Here is a 20405-nt window from a genome sequence, read left to right as displayed (position 1 = left end):
AATAACAATGACCGAGACCACACACACCACGCGAGAGAGAAAGACTACAGGGAGGCATGCCGTCATGATGCATTAATTGACGTCAAACACTTTTGACCGTGACGTAATCTTATGCGAGCTTTATCCATAGTCTTGGATAACCACTCACACATAGACTCGGAAATGTTAAAGTTTCTACCACAGACATACACACACACGCACACACGCACACACGCACAAACGCACGCACAGACAGACAAAGTTACGATCGCATAGGCTACACTTACGTGAGCCAAAAACAGCGCGCTAATGCTGACTAAAAGCATTCACTGAAAACGAACCAAATGACTGAAACTTCCTAACATAAAAAAAAGTAAGTCTGAATCTTTCATAAGGCCCTCCCCTCCCTTCTTGTGTCCCCCCCCCCCCCCCCACTTTTTTCATTAGGCCCTCCTTTCTTGTACCCCCCCCCCCCCCCAACACACATGAGTTCCTTCATTAGGCCCTTCCTTCTTGTACCCCCTCCCCCCAACACACATGAGTTCCTTCATTAGGCCCTCCTTTCTTGTACCCCCTCCCCCCAACACACATGAGTTCCTTCATTAGGCCCTTCCTTCTTGTACCCCCCCCCCCCCCAACACACATGAGTTCCTTCATTAGGCCCTCCTTTCTTGTACCCCCTCCCCCCAATACACATGAGTTCCTTCATTAGGCCCTCCTTTCTTGTACCCCCTCCCCCCAACACACATGAGTTCCTTCATTAGGCCCTCCTTTCTTGTACCCCCTCCCCCCAACACACATGAGTTCCTTCATTAGGCCCTCCTTTCTTGTACCCCCTCCCCCCAACACACATGAGTTCCTTCATTAGGCCCTTCCTTCTTGTACCCCCCCCCCCCCCCCCCACAAAAAAAAAAAAAACCACTTTGCCAAACCCAATACACAATTTCTGTCTCTGTTTCTCCCTCTTTCATGTTTCTTTTCAACACAAGTCTTGACAGCAGAAGCAAACCATCTGTTTGCTTATACTGTTATAGACCATTGCTCGACAGGTTCAGTGCAACATCAATCTCTGTGCGACTCTCTCTGCATGTGCCCGTGTCTGATAATGTGATATATATATTCATTCACGAATTTCTTTGTCTGCCAGTCTGCCTGCACCTTTGTCCTAATTGTCTGTTTGTTTGCATGCTTTCTTTGTCTACACATGTACAAGTGCACTAACTCCTTTATCTGCCCATCCGTACCTGTGTCAATTACCTGTGCATGTTTCTTCCTGAGTGATCTGTATGCCTTTGACTGCCTCTCTACGTCAGCTAAACCTGTCCAACTGAAATACACACGTAGCTGACATACAAAGAGTGTCAAGTCTTACCTTTTCAAAGTCACGCAAAACTTGTTGCCTCTCGCGTAACTTTATTATGCTAATGACGATCTTGTGCCGCGCTCCCTTCGTCACTTTCTGAGAGAGAGAAAAAGAAAAAAACCAGAACAGCATTACAAACACACTTAAACAAATCAACTGAACAGAGTACGGTTGATTTCTAAACTGGCAGGCGTTGGTTTTTTTAATGCAGAAATAAGATTTCTGTCTTTAACATTTTACACTCGCTACATACCACATGTAGAATACACTCCAATATATTTTTATTTTATTTTTTTAACGTCATCAGCATTTCTGAGCTGAACTCAATAACCCCACAACCTGAGGGGTTGGCCTACATTTCTCTCAACCTGAATGACAATTGCAGTCTGAATAAACATTGTGGGAGAAAAAAATATGTAAAGTCTAAAGGTATATAAGGACCACACCCTACAGTGTATTCACAATGAATTCTGTAAATAGCCCCAGTAAATATTATCTCTGGTCTTAAAAATAAATGATAATTAATGACAATCTAGCGCAAACTCATAAAGTGTTTAAAAATAGACCATTATTTTACCGTCAATCATGTGAAATCTTACTACTTCAGAAGTAAAACACAAAATATTGTTGCAGTCATTAAAATACAGGAAGCATTGTTACTTGATTTTTCTGGTTACGGAATAAAAAGTGCCTGTAGATCTATAAAAGTCGTTACGATTCATGTTCATGTGTAACAGAAATATTAAGTACTGTTACAAATGTTTGACATTTTATTTTTAAGACTAAAATGCCAAGAGAACTTGAGAATTCACAATGTTTTAACACAGAAAGTGAAAGTGATATACCTCTAAGGATAAGGTGTATAACTAGGTGTATCATGTGCTGTGCAACTACCTACATGCAGGGTTCTTGCAGGGCAGAGCTGATATAATTCAAGGAGTTTTCAAGGACATTTCCAGGACCAAATAAATGCTTTTCAAGGACATGATTTTCCCCAAATTAATGCAAAGCACCAAGCTTACCTTCAGGAAGGGAAGCAACTACAGGTGACTAGTAATAGTTAGTTCGTCTGCTTTTGTTTTCACTCGATCTTTTATTCTCCCAAAATGTGTGTACTGTATTTGACGAAAAAAAAGGGGGTTGCATTTTTTTTTTAAATAAGACAAGCTGCTGACGAAATGTATAGGCAACAATTTGGAAAAATCAAGTACTTTTCAATGACTATTTAACAAAACTCTATTTTCAAGCACTTTTCAAGGCCTGGAAAAGGTTTTCCAATTTTCAAGGAGTTTTCCAGGGTTCAAGGACTCTGTACGAACCCTGTACATGGTGTGCAACTTACACATAAAAGGTGCATGACTGCCATATCAAACCTGTCAAGCTTCACAACCCACACAAAAGGGACACTGTCAACAAGAGTCTGCGAAGCTTTTCAAATCAACAACAACTTTAATTTACTGAGGCAGGGATGTTGCTACAAATTCATACCTATAGGACAAATGTCCTAAGTTCTTCAGCATCAATAGGACATTTGACCGCTTTCAGAAAGTGTAATAGGACATTATGAATTTGCGCCAAACAGCTTATAACACACTCCATGGAATTGTTCCAAAGTCATGCACCCACACACACGCACACACACACACACCCACGCGCGCGCGCTGTAGAACACACACATAATATAGTAAATACATCAACACAGTGTGCGTATAATGTTGTATTTGTTTAGTTTCAAAGAAACCACAAAAAAGAAACCAACATGAACAACTTCAGAGCTCTTACTTTGATTAAATACAACATGATTTGGATAAAAGTTGAAAAACAAAATGATCGGTTTGATCTAATGCTGATCTTTTGCAGGCTTTAGTTTTTTTTCAGCGGCATAATTCAGTGCTTCGTCTCGTATCGAAAACAAAAGCAGACTACAAATTTAGTCAGTTGGAGTTGTCTCCCGTACTCCTGTAGCATGCACTGATCTAAAAAGAATCCACTATTTTTTAGATCAGTGCGCTGCACCGAGACGGTTATACCCAAATGGCGCATACCGCAAACGGTTCGGGAATTCCCGACAAAAGAAAAGATCCGCACGCGGCACTGACAACTTCAGTGTCAGCTGAACACGAGAGCGTTCGGTCTTTTAGAAGTTTTGTATCTTGAAATGAAAATTAACGAATATCGCGCTGTCCGAAGGAATGGAGTACATATCGGACAATAACCACGCTCAGGCTAAAACGATAGGACATCAGACCGACATGCGGCAATGTGAATCGGACATTTGGGGATTTTCATCGTTATTTGTCCGATGTCCGACGCCTAACGACATCCCTGACTGAGGTGGTGGGTCGAAGGATGGGAAGGGGAGAGTAGAATTCAGCAAATTATTGTTTTGTGCTCTCAGTTCTTTCTTTTAAAAGAGCTTTGTTTTTCAAGAAAACTAGCTGTCTCTGGCACATAACCTTCAACCTCCACACAAAAATATATATATGACAGATTTTCTCAAAGAGCAGACAACTCACCTGTGCCTCTAACCATTCTTCTGAGATGTTGAGCATCTCTTCGTACGTCATCTGACGAAACAGATAGGAGTATTTGTGAAGTCTTAGAGTTTTCAGCCATACTGGAACCTCTGTAACAAAAACAATCACACCAAAGATTAACGACTGAATCAAATTGTTTTCAAAAATAGTCATAAATTACAGTAGTCGCCGCTTATAAAAAACACCTTGGGACCGAACAAAAGTGTTTTTAATAAGCGGCGTTTTTAATAAACGGCTGGGTGTTGAACATGTGTTGTACATGTCCATCAGTAACGAAAGGTAAGAAGACCGACGCACGCATACAAGCTAAACTGATTACACCGTACAACCGTTTTGAAACTTTACCAAAAGCATTTTAATGACAAATAAAAACGATTCAGAATATGTACATGTATACAGGTGTGTTGCGTGCTTGGATAGAGTCGAACCACCGCTTTAAGCCATCCTCTGTCTCCTTATCCTTCCCGCAGCGCCGACGCTTCCTGTGGTCTTGACTGGAGCCCTCTGCGATGTCAGTCCTAAGTTCGTCTTTTTTTTTAGTGTCTGGCACAGAAATGATGCCGACACACCCACAATGTCAGCGCCCTCCCTCATACTTCTTGCATTCAGCTTTCGGTAGCGATCAAGCAAGTCAACTTTGTCTTTGGATGTCAGATCCATTCTTTTTCTTTTCTTTGAAGCTAAAGCTGAAGTTGAAGCCATTTTCAGTTTCGCTGTTTATCCAGTGAGAAGAAAGACCAGACAGTGTTGAATTGTCATCTGACGGTTTACTGACAAGGGTGTGAGTTGTCATCTGATGGTTTACAAGGGTGTGATCACTGTTCACACAAACGCTGAAGTGAGTTGTCATCTAACGGTTTACTGACAAGAATTCACGACCAGAAGGCGACTACTAACCCTCTGAGCAGAGAGAAAATGAACAAAAAGTGTTTTTATTAAACGGCCCCTGTATTTAATAACCGGCGGAATTTTACATAAGTTATATAGTGGTAAATCCGGACCGGACCAGACTGTATTTAAAAAAACGGCTGTTTTTATTAACCGCATTTTTTATAAGCGGCAACCACTGTAGTACTAACCGAATGTTTTAAAAAAAAAAAGTAAAAAAATACACATTTCCTGAATGTGAATAACTAATGTTTCTTCCAACAAAATCACAGGTACACAGATAAAAGAATGAGCATGCAAACAAAACGGACCTACACAGGTGAGAGGTGTTAGTCTGTTACACTCACAAAGTTACAGTCAAACAATAAAAACTGTCTCTCAAATACACACGCAAGACTCTCACACACAAGCACACATAAAAGCAACATTTTGTCTTCTTTGTGTCTAATAGCCTTTACTTTGCTGTTTCAACAAACACACATTCTGCTAACATTGGAAGTTTGTTTGTCTGTTTGTTGACAGTCTCAACAAGCCAAGAACAATCCAAGCAATGCTAGTACTTAAACACAGACCATACACAGTGTACAATGTCAACAATTTTCTTCAAAAACGAAAGATGACTCTTCTTAACTAAGTACTAAAGACAGAAGAAAAAAAATGCTTCCCCTTTAAAAAGTGTTTCCTTTCATCCAAACACCAGGATAGTCTTTCTCCAAGTACATAAAATGCATACCAATGTAGTGTTGGAAAATGTCCACTTTTGGAGTGTTTGAATTGTGTTTCTCTTGTCAGTGGAAGAAAGAAATTGTTCCACTCACATTAATCTCAGTTACCTCCTCACAAAACTTTCTCTCTGTCCCCCACCATCCTCCCCCTATCAACTGTATTCTAATAATGCCTCTCTGTCTCTCTTTCTCTCTCTGATCCCACGACTGCCTTCTTGACCCCTTCTCCAAACCTCTCCCTCTCTCTCTCTCTCTATCTCTCTCTCTCTTTGTCTGTGTGCTCTCTCTCTCTCTCTCTCTCTCTTTCTCTTCGTCTGTGCTCTCTCTCTCTCTCTCTCTCTCTCTCTCTCTCTCTCTCTCTCTCTCTCTCTCTCTCTCTCTCTCTCTTCGTCTGTGCTGTCTGTCTGTCTCTCTCTCTGGTATATATATGTAAACCACTGTCATAAAATAAAGTTCCATCATCAACATCATTATCACCATCACCACCCCTCCCCATCCCCCGCATAGGCACACATGCGAAAACACTCGCTCACCACCACCCTCCCCTCAACCATACTACAGTGGAACCCCCTATTTATGACCTCCAAAAAATCTGAGAAAATCAGGTCTTAAAAAATCTTATAATGGAGGTAAATTAACCTAGGATATGAAATTATGAACAGGAAATCTGAAAAAAAATAAGGGAGGAAGTCAAACTGGGAGGGGGTGTCGTAAGAGGGAGGGGGTTCCACTGTACAGATAAGTGAAGCCAATGTAACAGCTCCCTGAGGGCGATGGTACACCGGGCGAAAGGTGAGGACTTTGATAGTAGGGAGGAAATGAGGGCGCGTGCTTCAGCTGTCAAGCCTGCATCACGCGTCGTGCGACCTCCAGGTGTAAACAGATAAATGCACAGCTCGACAGCCCAACCGGCCACTTTGGCCGAGAGTTGCCCCTGAAAAGAGCCCAAGAAATAGATGTTGAACGCATTAATGACTATATGTATTTCTTCCTGTTAATGTATGCTGACGATACTGCTATACTCGCCGAAATGCAAAAAGCCCTGGATGGACTAGATCGTTATTGTAAAAACTGGGGACTAAGCGTAAATATTGAAAAGACAAAAATAGTTGTTTTTTCACGGGGGAAAATACGGAATATCCCAAATTTTGTCTTGAATGGAGTACCTGTCCAAGTAGTTTGGGACTATGTGTACTTAGGTATACTATTTAATTATAATAACAAATTTCATAATGCCATGAAACGTCAATGTTTGATTGGTGACAGTGCAATGTTCTCGTTAATTCGATTTGTTACCTTTTTTTGTTAAAGTTATATCTTTGTTTCAAAGCCCTCTGGGCCCAAAACAATAAAATACTTGATACTTGATTGATACTTATGGCTACTGTACGCTAACAACTCCTTAACCCCATACCTACCCCATTTCTTGAGAGAAACAATTTAAATCATACAAAACATTTTTTATTGACAAACGTCACAAAGCCCCCTCCCCTCCCCCATCCCCAACCAAAACCGACAATATGATTGATGTCACAATGACAGGGAATCGAGACGAGGGTCGTGGTGTATGTGTGTGTGTGTGTGTGTGTGTCTGTGTGTGTGTCTGTGTGTGTGTCTGTGTGTGTGTCTGTGTGTGTGTCTGTGTGTGTGTGTGTGTAGAGCGATTCAGAGTAAACTAATGGACCGATCTTCATGAAACTTTAAATGAGAGTTTCTGGGAATGATATCCCCAGTTGTCTTAGTCTTTTTTTTTTATAAATGTCTTTGATGATGTCATATCCGGCTTTTTGTAAAAGTTGAGGCGGCACTGTCACACCCTCATTTTTCAATCAAATTGATTGAAATTTTGGCCAAGCAATTTTCGACAAAGGCCGGACTTTGGTATTGCTTTTCAGCTTGGAGGCTTAGAAATTAATTAAAGAGTTTGGTCATTAAAATTCTGAAAATTGTAATTAAAATTATTTTTTTTATAAAACGATCCAAAAACAATTTTATCTGATTCTACATCATTTTCTGATTCCAAAAACATAAATATGTTATGGATAAAACACAAGCTCTGAGTATTAAAAATATGAAAATTATGATTAAAATTAAATTTCCGAAACAGATTTAAAAACGATTTCATCTTATTCCTTGTCAGTTCCTGATTCCAAAAACATATAGATATGATATGTTGGACTAAACACAAGCTCAGAAAGTTAAAAAGAATAGAGATGCAGAAAAGCATGCTATCCTGCTCAGCGCAACCACTGCCGCGCTATTCTGGCTTGTCATTTTCATTGCCATTGCCACGAGCGGTGGACTGACGATGCTACGAGTATACGGTCTTGGAGAAAAATTGCAGTGCGTTCCGTTTCATTCTGTGAGTTCGACAGCTTGAATAAATGTAGTATTTTCGCCTCACGCGACTTATTTAGTTAAAATAACGGCTGATGGTTGGTGTGTGTGCTCAGAGTGCTTCGTGCGCTCGCGGTCGATGCATTGACTTCCTGGTCGGAAGATAAAACGATGCAGCTGAGAATGGGATGAGGGTGCAACGCTGGGGATGGGGGGGGGGGGGGGGGGGGGGGGTATTGATATGAAGTCTGTGACTATCTCACTCACTCACTCTCTCTCTCTCTCTCTCTTTTTCTCTCTCTCTCTCTGTCTCTCTCTCTGTCTCTCTCTCTCTCTCTCTGTCTCTCACACACACACACACACACACACACACACACAGTGACACACACACTCTCACACACACACACACACACACACACACACAGGCGCGCGCGCACGCATGCAGGTTACATGAATAAGGCACTCCATATTCAACCTCGCTCTCAGTATCTATGACAAAGAATGTTATAAAACATGACAATTACCATTGCCACAAAAGTTAACACGAACTAACAAGTCAACGCACTGACTGACCAACCTATCCGGTACCGGCAAAACTTTCTCCCTCACACACACACACACACACACACACACACACAAACACACAGAAATGAATTCATGAACGCGATCACAGCTAATTCAACTAGTTCAGGATCGTGACCACCGTCATTTAACACCTCATCTAATTCACAGCTGGCCAGCCCAGAACCCTGACAGGGGGGGTGGTGATAATTGTGTGGACTGTCAACAAGTCAGCCGCACACGATTCCAGCCCCAGGGTAATATAGCTAAGGGTGGTTTGGCTCGCAGCTAAAAATATTACTTTTAAAGGGGCAGTGTCCGCCCTCAGAGGGGTAACCTTCAGAGGTGCTTATTGTGAACTTAACACTATGGTCTGCTCAATAAAGCTTAGAGGCGTTTGGCTCATAGCCAAAAATGGGAATTTTAAAGGGGTAGGGTCCGCCTTGCAAGTGCACATTGCGAACAAAATACAATAATCAACAAGAAAATTGGTTGATTAAAATCAACATGGCCGAAGCAATGTTTTTATAAAAGAAGCGCGGTATGGTACGGGCACATGTTGAATTTGGGTTACATGTGTTGCAGAGTATTTGAAAATCCGTAGGCATAAAAACATGCAAAGAAGAGTGATAGGTCCCTGTTGTGGATATAGTCAAGTGGATAAATTGATTACTAATATGTTTCACACTAGTTTTGCTGTTACAGCAGTCCCTCTCATGAACGGACACCCTTGGCCAGTGCAAACTTGTCCGTACATTGCAGGTGGCCGGTCACATTGCAGGTGGCCGGTCACGGGAGCCCCCCCCCCCCCCCCCCCCCCCCCCCCCCCCCCCCCCCCGATCACACACACTCAGGCACACTGACGGACTGAGTGAGTCTTTGCTACTGGTGAATGAGCTCTACTTGTTCTAAAACAATAAGGTCAAACTACTACAACTAATAACTGAAAGGAAAAAAACTGTCCTGTAAAAATGACGTTAAATCAACGGTGTCAGAAAAAGAGCGATAAAACTTAAAAGAAATCCTCAAATTCCTGAGGATACAGGCACCCCATGAAAGCAGCCACGAACATACTCACAGAGGCACACATGCTTGTGCAGATACTTTGCAAAAATATGAATTGAAAACCTGCATATGTGGTAATTTCTTTTTTTGTGTGTGGCTTTATTGAATACTTTAGGCAGTGACTTTTCCCTGTCCAGTTTTCTCTTTCGTCTCTCTTACCCCTAGCTTACCCACCCCCCACCCCCTTACCCTCCACTCCCTTTACCCAGCCCCGACAGCACAAATTTGTAATCTGCAAGGCAGAGTACACATTTTCTAAAAGGAAGACTACTCCTCTTCAATTATATCCAGAGATCTTCCAGCTGTCTCCACCATAAGCCAAGTGGTCGAGTCTTATACCCCCTTTCCACACAACCGTTCTAGGTCCCGTTCCCGTACCGACCAAGGAACGGTGCGGGCACGGGAGGGATCGGGACAGAACCGCAATGAACGTAACTGATTGTTAACGGAACTGCTTTGAACGGTAGGGTCTGAGTTTGGGCTGCATGTTCACAATTTTAGCCGTTCCCCTCCCGATCAGAATGAACGGTAATGGAACCTCAACCCATCGGTAACGGAACGCTTGGATCGTTAAAGGAACTTAAAACAACGGTAACGCAACGGTAGCGCTCTCACACACTGAGTTGTCATACCCGCATTCCACACATCCATTCTAGGTCCCGTTCCCTTACCGACCATAAGGACGGCAGTGCCACTATGGTCAGACGTTGTTGAAAGATGCCAAAAAACGTCCGTTTGCGCAGCGTTCCATTGTTGTGGCAGCAGTCCTTGGTTGGTACGGGAACGGGACAAAGAACGGTTGTGTGGAATGGGGGTATAACTTTTGACACCGACAAACTGAAGAATGAACAGATCTATGAGGTAACCGTCTCAATGGTCCAGGCTCAGGAAACAAAGAGTATATATATATATATATATGGCCTGGGGCCATTGTAGCTTCCCTTCTTCGTGTCCGATAGACAGGGACAATAAATAGTAGAGCATAGTGCAATTTCATGTTGGCATCTTCTCCACTGAAAGCTATAACCCAAAAACTGAAGACCAAAGTGCTTTACCCCACTTCTGACCCGAATCACCCCCCTCCTGCTAGGTCCACGTGTACTCAAGTTAACCTCTGCTTTGACCTGTGTGCCAGGAGTCGGATGAGAGAGAGAGAGAGCGAGAGCGAGAGAGAGAGAGACACACACACACACACACACATAGACAGAGACAGACATAGAAAGACAGAAGCGGAGAGACTCAGAGGGAGACACAGACAAAGACATACATACAGAGAGAGAGAGAGAGAGAGAGAGAGAGAGAGAGAGAGAGAGAGAGAAAACTGTAACTGATCTCGTGAGAACGGTAACAAAACGAGACATGTCACCTCTCCAAATGCATTCCAATAGATGACCGCTCTGGGCGGGGATGTAGCTCAGTCGGTAGCGCGCTGGATTTGTATCCAGTTGGCCGCTGTCAGCGTGAGTTCGTCCCCACGTTCGGCGAGAGATTTATTTCTCAGAGTCAACTTTGTGTGCAGACTCTCCTTGGTGTCCGAACACCCCCGTGTGTACACGCAAGCACAAGACCAAGTGCGCACGAAAAAGATCCTGTAATCCATGTCAGAGTTCGGTGGGTTATAGAAACACGAAAATACCCAGCATGCTTCCTCCGAAAGCGGCGTATGGCTGCCTAAATGGCGGGGTAAAAAACGGTCATACACGTAAAATTTCACTTGTGCAAAAAACACGAGTGTACGTGGGAGTTTCAGCCCACGAACGCAGAAGAAGAAGATGACCGCTCCTGCGGCCATCAATAAAGCTTTGAGGAGTTTGGCTAACTGCTAAAAAAAAAAAAGACTTTTAAAGGGGTGCTTATTGTGAACAAAACACTAGTATGATTTTGCAGAGTAAGTGGACTAATAATCGTGTAGTGTTGGCAATTTCTAAGTTTGTATGCTTTTGATTATTATTTATATGTATCTTCCTTTAAAAACTCGACAAAGAAGAGAGTAGAGCTTGTGGTAAGAGAGTTCTATACCGGATAAGCGTCAAATTTTGGACCGCTATTTCCCTTTTTATATATATATATATATGTGAGCATGTGTTTTCCAAACTGATGAAACAATAATTTCATTGTTGAAATGATAATCTCAGTATTTGAACCAACGTGTGTTATTCTCAAAACTGAAAACATCGTTCGTGTTAACTCACCGTGGACAGTACACTTATAAACTTGACGGTTGTTTTTTCTCAGTCTCTGCGGCTGTCCGAGTGTTTGTGTCCTTGTGAGGATTAATTAATCAATTCGCAATGATGTGAATGGACAGGTATAATGTATTGTAAACACGCTCGCGATGAAAAGGTTGAGAGAGTAAGATTACGCATTTCTCTGCCACAAAACCTGTTCTGCGACCACGTTACTGGTGCCAAGGTGTGCTAGAAGGAAAGAGAGAGAGTCTTGTAAGTCCGTGAGTCTGTCTGATAGTCCAAATGTTAATCCGTTCGTATCCTACCTCTCTGTAAAAAAGAGACTGTTTTTGTTGGGTGGGTGAGATTTTTTTATCACCTACCGTACACCTCATCAACAACTCGATGCAGCTAGATGCCAACATTAAATGAAGACAAACTGTTGTAAAACAAATATTCACCTGACTGCACATTTCTGTGGTCAGAAAGAAAAACAGAATGTAAAGGTGAACCATAAAATCACCGGAACAAAGAAAGCTGATTTGCTTAAAAAATAGACAAAATAGAATGGAATCATTGCATCAGTGCTTAAGGGGGAAAACAGGACAGAGTATTCCATGAAAGGGCATGTCACAGACACAGGACACTGACTTGGATTTGAAGGGAGTACCGGTAGGAAGTACCGAGTTATAATATCCACTAAAAAACATCTCAGCGATGGGAAGTTTGGCCTTTCTACAAGACAGGCAATAGCATAGCAAAATCCTTCGCAGACTTCCGTTTGCTTGTTGTTGTTGTTTTGTTGTTTTGGATGTTGTTGTTGTTGTTGTTGTTGTTTAAGTTGTTGTTGTTGCTGTTGTTGTTTATGCTGCTCAACTGCTGCTGTTGGGGGAGGGGTTCTCCCCAAATCAATAGCATGACTTGTGCATCTATAATTCACGCATTTACTGTTTCTTCCCTTAAAAAAAAAACATTCCTCACTCAATAAAGCAACACCAACAGTAACGCTCTTAATTTCTTAAAGTGGAACCCCGCATTCCCCCCCCCCCCCCCCCCCCCCCCCCTTAAGACCCTGAAAATCTGATTTAAAAAACCAACAGGTCTTAACGGGGAGAGAGTCTTAAAAATGTGCATGAAAACAACATCTTTGGCCTTAAAAGGGGGTGGGGGGGGGGGGGGTGTCTCAATTCGGGAGTGGAGTGTGTGTGTGTGTGGGGGGTGGGGGGTGGGGGTTCTAAACACGCAAAACGTGACCCAACCAGTTCACTGAACGCGAGGCGTGACACGGCCAGCCTTGAGAGGGCACAGACATTCACGGCACTGTAAAAGGTAAAACCGCAAATATAGCTGTTGGCGAATTCCACGGGTCACTAAATTGAACGGAAAGCTGTTAGCAATCTTCAGGGGTCACTGCAGCGAACTGGGACAAGTGTAACACCGGGTGAACAGGTTGGGTGACCCAACTCATCAGGCAAGTAGGTTGTGAATAGCTCCAAGTTTGCCATTAAATTCTGTTTTTAGAATCAAGTTTTTAGTACCAATTTTTGATTTTTTGGAAAAAAAAATATATACGTAATTATATGGTTGAAATTTGTTAAAAAAATTGATCTGTTGAGACAAACAGGAAAATGTAACTTGTAACACAATCTGGTTTACTTTCAAACATATAAGTTACAAAGGCTCACCAATAAGAATTGCCTACTTAAGTTACTTTCCCATGATCTCTTACAATGAGTTTTAAAAAAAAGTATTAAAAAAAAGAAGAAGAAAAATAAGGCTCAACGCAAAGATTTTTCTTTGATTTGTGGGTTAGAGGTTTGGGTACCAGCCCAGCTCCAACCCTTGCTTAAATTTGGTAAATATAGTTCGAAGATTACGAATACGATCAGCACAGTGACATTCGAATAGAGAAAAACTGAAACGGATGCGCAAAGTTCAGATCTAGAGCGGTGTTCTTCGCTTGACTTGAGCCAAAATCTGTTCTTCTTCTGCCGTATAAAATCGAAGGAAAATCAAACAATTCAGGAGCACTGTGCCTTACTTGAGCAGAAAAAAAACCACCTGGCAAACGTTGATTGTCCTTCAGAGAAGAGCACGTTTCAATGTGCTTCTTCCTGCGGAGATGGTCAGTAACAGTTAGTAGGTGTTGCAGACGATGCACCATGCTGAACCACGGACATCAATTTTTCTAAATCGGGTGCAGACGCGCTGTTTGTCTCTATTCACTTCCACAACAGCCGACACCCACTCCCATTTCCATTTGTTTGCGCATCCAGTGTCATCGAATCTTTGACCACGTTTTACAACACGCGCGATCGACATTTTCACTGGTACACTGCGTTCAATGCTGTCGCGTGCCCGCGAATCCTATAGCGTGCCCGCGAATCAACAGCGAGCTGTTTCACTCAAAGTTCAAGTAACTGAGGCGGGCGGTAGCAGTGCGTGAACAAAGTTTTCGCGGGCTTTTGCGCTAAGGCAAAAGTAACCGGTGCTTTTTTTGTGTGCCTCCCCCCTTTATTTTTTCGGCGGACACTTTTGCTTTTCCGGCGGAACAAACAAAAATTTCGGCGGACAACTCTCTCTCTCTCTCTCTCTGAAACACATTTCATAACACACAAACACAACCAAAGGTACAACAAGAGCACATTAAGAAATACCAGGGGGAAAAAATAGAAATGAGAATCACCCAATGACCCACTTATGACATAAAAAAAAAAACTCCTGCCAAAATAATCACATGCAAAATAACCGTTTTTTTCAGACAATGCATTTTTCCCAGACAAAACCCCCCAAAAGAAAATGCCAGACACTGAACAACAACGAAACAAAGCACACACAAAAAATGATAATGCCGGTAATAATTCAAGTAACCGGAGTCCAAAACGCCATCATATCAGATCAATACCAGACCCTGCAGCTGTGTTTCACGAGTTTAGACAGTGTCAGCAAAGCCAGACAGTCCACGGCCGACAGCACACACAATTCTGGTTACTAGCCAGAAATGTTTTCTCCACATGCAACAATTTGTGACCTAGGCCTCAGGGCATGTGGGTAATGAGTAATTAAAGTGATTGCTCTTTTGCTCTGGATGCTGTAGAATTTTCCTCCGCTGATCTGTCAAATCTATCAAAGGTTACCGTCTGTTTTGAACATTTTGATCGTGAAAAATTCACATCTGAACATTTTTTAATGCTATATCAGTATGTAATTAGTTGTACTTTGAAGTCTTTATAAGTTTATAGCATGCAGCTAATGAGCTATGCTTGACCCAAACTATGGATAAACAAATATTAAAAAAATGAATGAATAACCTGGTCTGTTCTATGTTGTGTCCTGATAATGATCAAATTCACAGACAAAACAACTGAAAAACTTCTTTTTTTTTAAACAACAATCCTGGTACAGATTTCAACATTTATTTAGAGATGTTACGATCAGTTACCTTTGAAGAAGAAACAAAATTTTCGCAATCAAAACAAACATGTTTACTTTAACATGATCTTAATTTACTTAAAAGTTAAACCCCTTTTTTGAAATCTAAGACACATAACTTCCTGAATCTAGCAATTGAATGCAATAAAGTATACCCCTGGCATTCTCCACGGTTTCCTTTCAAAGTTTCCAATACTGCCTCTATGTATCAAAATGCTCAGGTCAGCCTAACTTCCTTAAAGGAATATTGTCTGTATGAAAAAGCGCTTCTTTTCACCAAAACACTTGCACAATACATGTATTGCGGAGTAGGTCAAATCATGCTGCCAGTGTAATGTTGCAATTCTTTTGGGTTCAGGCGTTTGGATTTATGCCTTTTCTTTTGTAAGTCAGGGGCAACGAAAATAGGTCATGTTTAGCAAGTTTCCTTCCACATCAGGCAGCATTGGTTTTCAACCATGTTTCACTTTGGTTTCTAGTAAGTTTTCCCAAACTCATGTCACACTACTTCAAACATATTTGGAAACATCAAATCTGTGTGATAGCTTTCTAACTCAAAACACATCATTGCTGCTTATTGTACACACTCCACAGACAATTTCTCTTTACTATCACTTATCAGCTTTAAAATCTTGAAAAATATCCCATGAAATGAATTTTTCAGGGCTGTTTTACTCAAAGTTAAGTATATATTATTATTAAGTATTTCAGTAGGTAACTTGAAGGTGAGCTCACCTTCTCGGTCTAGGCCTTGAATCTTATATTTGCAAGGAAATGTCCATATGTTGCCATTCAAAACTGATCCTTTTCACTTTCAGCACAACTTCCTGGTATCGTATGGTGCACATTTGCTGGCAAGGAAACAATGGCTTTCTTCTCAAAAGGGGAATTCTCATGGGAGAACCTTCCTACTATGGAAAGCGCCGCGCGCCCCGCTTCAAGTAGAAACAATTCCAAAATTATGTGGCTATGATATTATTATGATCTGTCAGGTGGATCAACACCTAAACATTAGTCATTACATTTACAAATGGTTTTTTTCTTCTTCTTCTTTTCTTGGACAAAAATTCAGTCAGTGTTAATGATATGCGCTAGTCTCAAAATATGTACAATAAAAACATGGAGACAGTTTTAAAAAGAAGGAATGTATGCAAACTGTATGTTGCAATAGCCTTAGAAGGTGTTGTAGCTATGTAATCATATCCTTGTGTGAAGACCTGGAAGTTCGCAAGAGTGACAGGCATACATAAGCACATGGCAACAACAACAACAAACACACACACACACACACACACACACACACACACACACACACACACACACACACAAAAAGAAATAAACTAATGCATACATGGAAACGAAACTCTTGTCAACCAAACCCTTCAAAAATAAGAAATATCAAAAAACACTGGTTCGTAAAATCACGAGCAATATCAATCCACTCACCTCTCATGCCACTGCCTTCTTCCAGAAAGCTGTCCCGGATAGGCTGCGGCCCATCGTCGTGATGCTGAGAATCGCTACCACCACTTCCTGAGGAAGTCACACTACTTTGCGGGGACAAGGGAGCGTGTTCCGTTAGGGAGGGGGAGCGTCCTCTCCCCACCACGGGACCCCCCGACCCGCCTTGTACGGCAGGGTGCATCTGGAGCCAGTCTGTCACAGTCTTTTCTGGGTTTTGAACCCGTAAGGGGAGGGGGTTGCTGGGAACGATGGAAGTGGTGCGTCGGAGGGGTGTGTGCATGTTGGGCTGGTTGTTGGTACCTGTAAGAAAAAAAAGAACAAGTTGCGTTAAGCGATATCAAAACTTTCAGTCCATCTTTCGGCCTAAACATGATATCTGAACTGAAAAGTCTTCACTTAGACTCAGTCCTTTTGTATTTAGCAACAAATCAAGAATGCAATGGAACCACTTCTGTGTCTGTTATTGCAATTTTGATTAACAAATAACAAATTAATGAAACTATTTCTAAGCTTCCACGCTGAAATTGAATCCCATAGTCCGGACAGAGTCTAACTCAAAGAACGTTTGACCAAAGTTGTTTTCAATTAGATCGAAAAAAATGCAGTCACTACAGTGCACCCTCAACTTTTTTAATAGCCGGATATGGCCCCATTAAATACATTTCACAAAACATGTTAAAAAAAAAATGTGTTGGGATATCATCTGGAAAAATTCTAATGTAAATTATATGCACACGCACTCACACCTTACAAATCTTTGACAACAGACATGGGATTTTTCCTACCAGCAGTTTCATTTTTAAGTCCCTCAAGAGTAAGTCCTTCAAAGCAGGAAAAAAGTGAGCCATGCAGCTAAGTTTTATTGATCAAGGGTGACGCTAGACACCAGACTCGTTGACATTAATTGCTGATGTCATTAGCATGCATGTGTACGTGCTCATTATCATGTGTGCTGCACAATTAATTAAGTTGCAACAACTGTCTGACATTTTTTCTATGGCATGACCACAGAAATAAAAATTTAAAAATAAGACAGAAAAACTACAATTGGTCTCTAAAACTTCCTGCACTCAAACAGTAGTTCCTAGTACCCCTCACATCGACATGAACCACAACTCTCTTTCAAGCATGCATGAAAAGTGTATTACTTGTCAACAGGTACTACTGACTTTTTTCCTGCTGAGAACTGCAACTACACACACATGGGGGATTTTTTCCTATTCTTCCTGCCAGAGCAAAAATCCTGAACTTTACAATGTGATAGGTGTTTCAACTTTACAAGCATGAACTTGCACATGACGTGTGACTATTAAGCGCTTTGTTGTATTCTATCACTAGCTGTCAAACTACTGTAAATCATGCAAACAAAAAAGTGACTAAGTTTGATAAACAAACAGATAAGACCCCCGTTTCGGATGTTCTGTTTGTAACCTCTGTAAATTTACCCCCATGTTACGACTCCCTCCTTTTTAAGACCTGATTTTCTCAAGTTTATTGAGGTTTTAAAAGTGGGGTTCCACTGTACAATAAAATAAATTAACACCAAGAGAAACTGTCTTACCCTGTGGAACTGAAGCTGCCATGGTCTCGAACTGGGGAGGGGCAGAGGATGTGGCGTGCAACGCCATGTGTCCGTTATGCTGCTGATGATGGTGTACACTGAACGCTCCCGCGTGACTGTTCGTGGCCCGCAGGCCCTGGTGTCCGTTACTGGACCCCCCAGCCCCACCCTCACCCAGCCCCCCAACCCCGGACACAGCGCCACCGTCGGGTACCAAGTGTCCCTGCCCATGGTGGCCGTGCCAGCCGTTGCCGGCCGAGATACTGGGGCTGGCGGCCTCCGTGCAATGGATATTGTTCAAGGCTTCGTGAGAGTGGGATTGAGAGACCGGGGTGAAGGTGCCGGTCAGACTGTTGTGCTGACCGCCCGTGGGGGTGGGGCGGCTGTGTGAGATGTGGAAGGTGAAGCGTTCCTCCAGGTAGCCCAGCCACATGCGGAACTTGGAGCGCTCTTCCTGCGAGATGGCCGGGTGGATGAGGGAGTAGGAGAGGAGCTGGCGGCTCTCCTCAATGTTGACGCCCTTCTCGATTGTGTGGGAGAGGACGTCCGGGATGAGGTTGAGGTACTCGGCCTTGGCCTTCTCGTTGCCCGCCTGCAGCAAGGGCAGCAGCTGCAGCAGCTGCACAATGACCTTGCCCTTGTCCTCCCCAAACAGACCCGCGATGAACACTGAAACACAGGCAGTCTCTGTTACAAGCTTATCAAAGGTGTGCAGAAAGTTAGGAGGAAGTCTTGAAATGTCAGTAGATTCACAGAGAAAATGAACAGAAATTCGTTAAAAAGCAAGGTCTTAAAAGGGGTGAATTAGGTCTTAAATCAGGGGGTCTTAAAAGGGAGGTGTCACTGTATTAGGTTATGCTCTTTGCACAAAGTTTTTTCTGTTCACAGCCCCAGAGGACAAAAGGTCAGTTGGACCTGGGTTGAAAATATGTACAGGTCCCAATGTGCTGGCTTTGCCGGCTTGGAAGAAGACCTCCTTCACATGTCAAAACTATCAGATTCAGAGGAACAACCGGCCAAGGATCGCCAAGGGTCAGCAGACCAATGCGTTAGATCAGAAAAGTATGCATCCATGACCGGAGACAGAGGCATGGGAATAACACTGGTTTTGCGACGGGCGCAGTGGCGTGGTGGTAAGACGTCGGCCTCCTAATTGGGAGGTCGTGAGATCGAATCCCGGTCGCTGCCGTCTGGTGGGTTAAGAGTGGAGATTTTTCCGATCTCCCAGGTCAACTTATGTGCAGACCTGCTAGTGACTTAACCCCCTTCGTGTGTACACCAGACCTGGGAACCCCTGTTTTGCGCTTAGAGTATTCTGAAACAAACTTGGTGTATTTATAGAAAAATGAGCGTACTCCACACATCATTTGAACGTCCATGATTCAAACATGCTTCCCACGCGTCCGTCACACTGTTAATTAATTTTACCTATACATTTAAAACATGATTTTTACAATGTTAACTGACAAAAACTGTAATCATGTGTCAACATACTGCATCGGCACCTGTGAAGAAAAGTAGTGTAGGAATTTTTCTCGTCGTATTTTTTCCCCACTGACCGTACTGATCGTATTCTAGACAATCATGCGTACAAAATACGGCGAAATCGTATGGGTTCCCAGGTCTGGTACACGCAAGCACAAGACCAAATGCGCACGGAAAAGATCCTGTAATCCATGTCAGAGTTCGGTGGGTTATAGAAACACGAAAATACCCAGCATGCTTCCTCCAAAAGCGGCGTATGGCTGCCTAAATGGCGGGGTAAAAACGGTCATACACGTAAAATTCCACTCGTGCAAAAACATGAGTGAACGTGGGAGTTTCAGCCCACGAACGCAGAAGACAGAAGAAGACACTGGTTTTGCCACCCAACCTTTCAATTATTAGTAATATTAGTTATTACCCCCGCTGCCTAACCTTGCAATCACACAACCATCCATTTCAATAAGAACCACATGTACTGATGTAGTTGTACCTCAATGGATTGTTTTTTCTTCATATGTTTTTGGTGCAAATCTACTTGGGCATGGCTACAACTCTGACATTGTTAAAAGCACTTGAAAGTAGGCCGATGAGGCTCCAGTGGGGTGTAAGGACAACGCCCTTCACAGAAGATTGGGACCCAGTGTGTGTACATATACTGCAGAAAAATGTTTGCTTCAACCCCCCTTTCTGTAAAGTTCAACATAAAAATTCTTTTCTACAGTCGATTTGGGTCCCGATATTAAAAAAACATAGCATGTAAAGTCTGTATATATATGGACTGTCAATCAAAGAGACAGAGAAAGGGTGCAAAAAAGGGGATGTCTACTGCATTAGTCGTCC

General features: G+C 42.5%; 1 protein-coding gene across 2 annotated transcripts in view; it reads right to left on the bottom strand.

The window, feature by feature from the left end:
- LOC138953829 (protein Smaug homolog 1-like) overlaps positions 1 to 20405 on the bottom strand; it is a 60997-nt gene that overhangs the window by 16961 nt on the left and 23631 nt on the right. For both annotated transcript variants that reach the window (XM_070325775.1, XM_070325774.1), the window contains exons 3-6: positions 18081 to 18749; positions 16502 to 16819; positions 3859 to 3968; positions 1352 to 1438 (exon numbers count right to left, since the gene is read on the bottom strand). In XM_070325775.1, coding sequence (XP_070181876.1) covers positions 1352 to 1438; positions 3859 to 3968; positions 16502 to 16819; positions 18081 to 18749 — 1184 coding nt within the window. The remainder of the gene's footprint in view (positions 1 to 1351; positions 1439 to 3858; positions 3969 to 16501; positions 16820 to 18080; positions 18750 to 20405) is intronic.

This window comes from Littorina saxatilis, linkage group LG17 (genome assembly GCF_037325665.1).
Source record: "Littorina saxatilis isolate snail1 linkage group LG17, US_GU_Lsax_2.0, whole genome shotgun sequence".
NCBI lineage: Eukaryota > Metazoa > Mollusca > Gastropoda > Littorinimorpha > Littorinidae > Littorina > Littorina saxatilis.
Note: the sequence above shows the minus strand (reverse complement) of the source record. Positions and strands in the feature narration are given on the sequence as shown.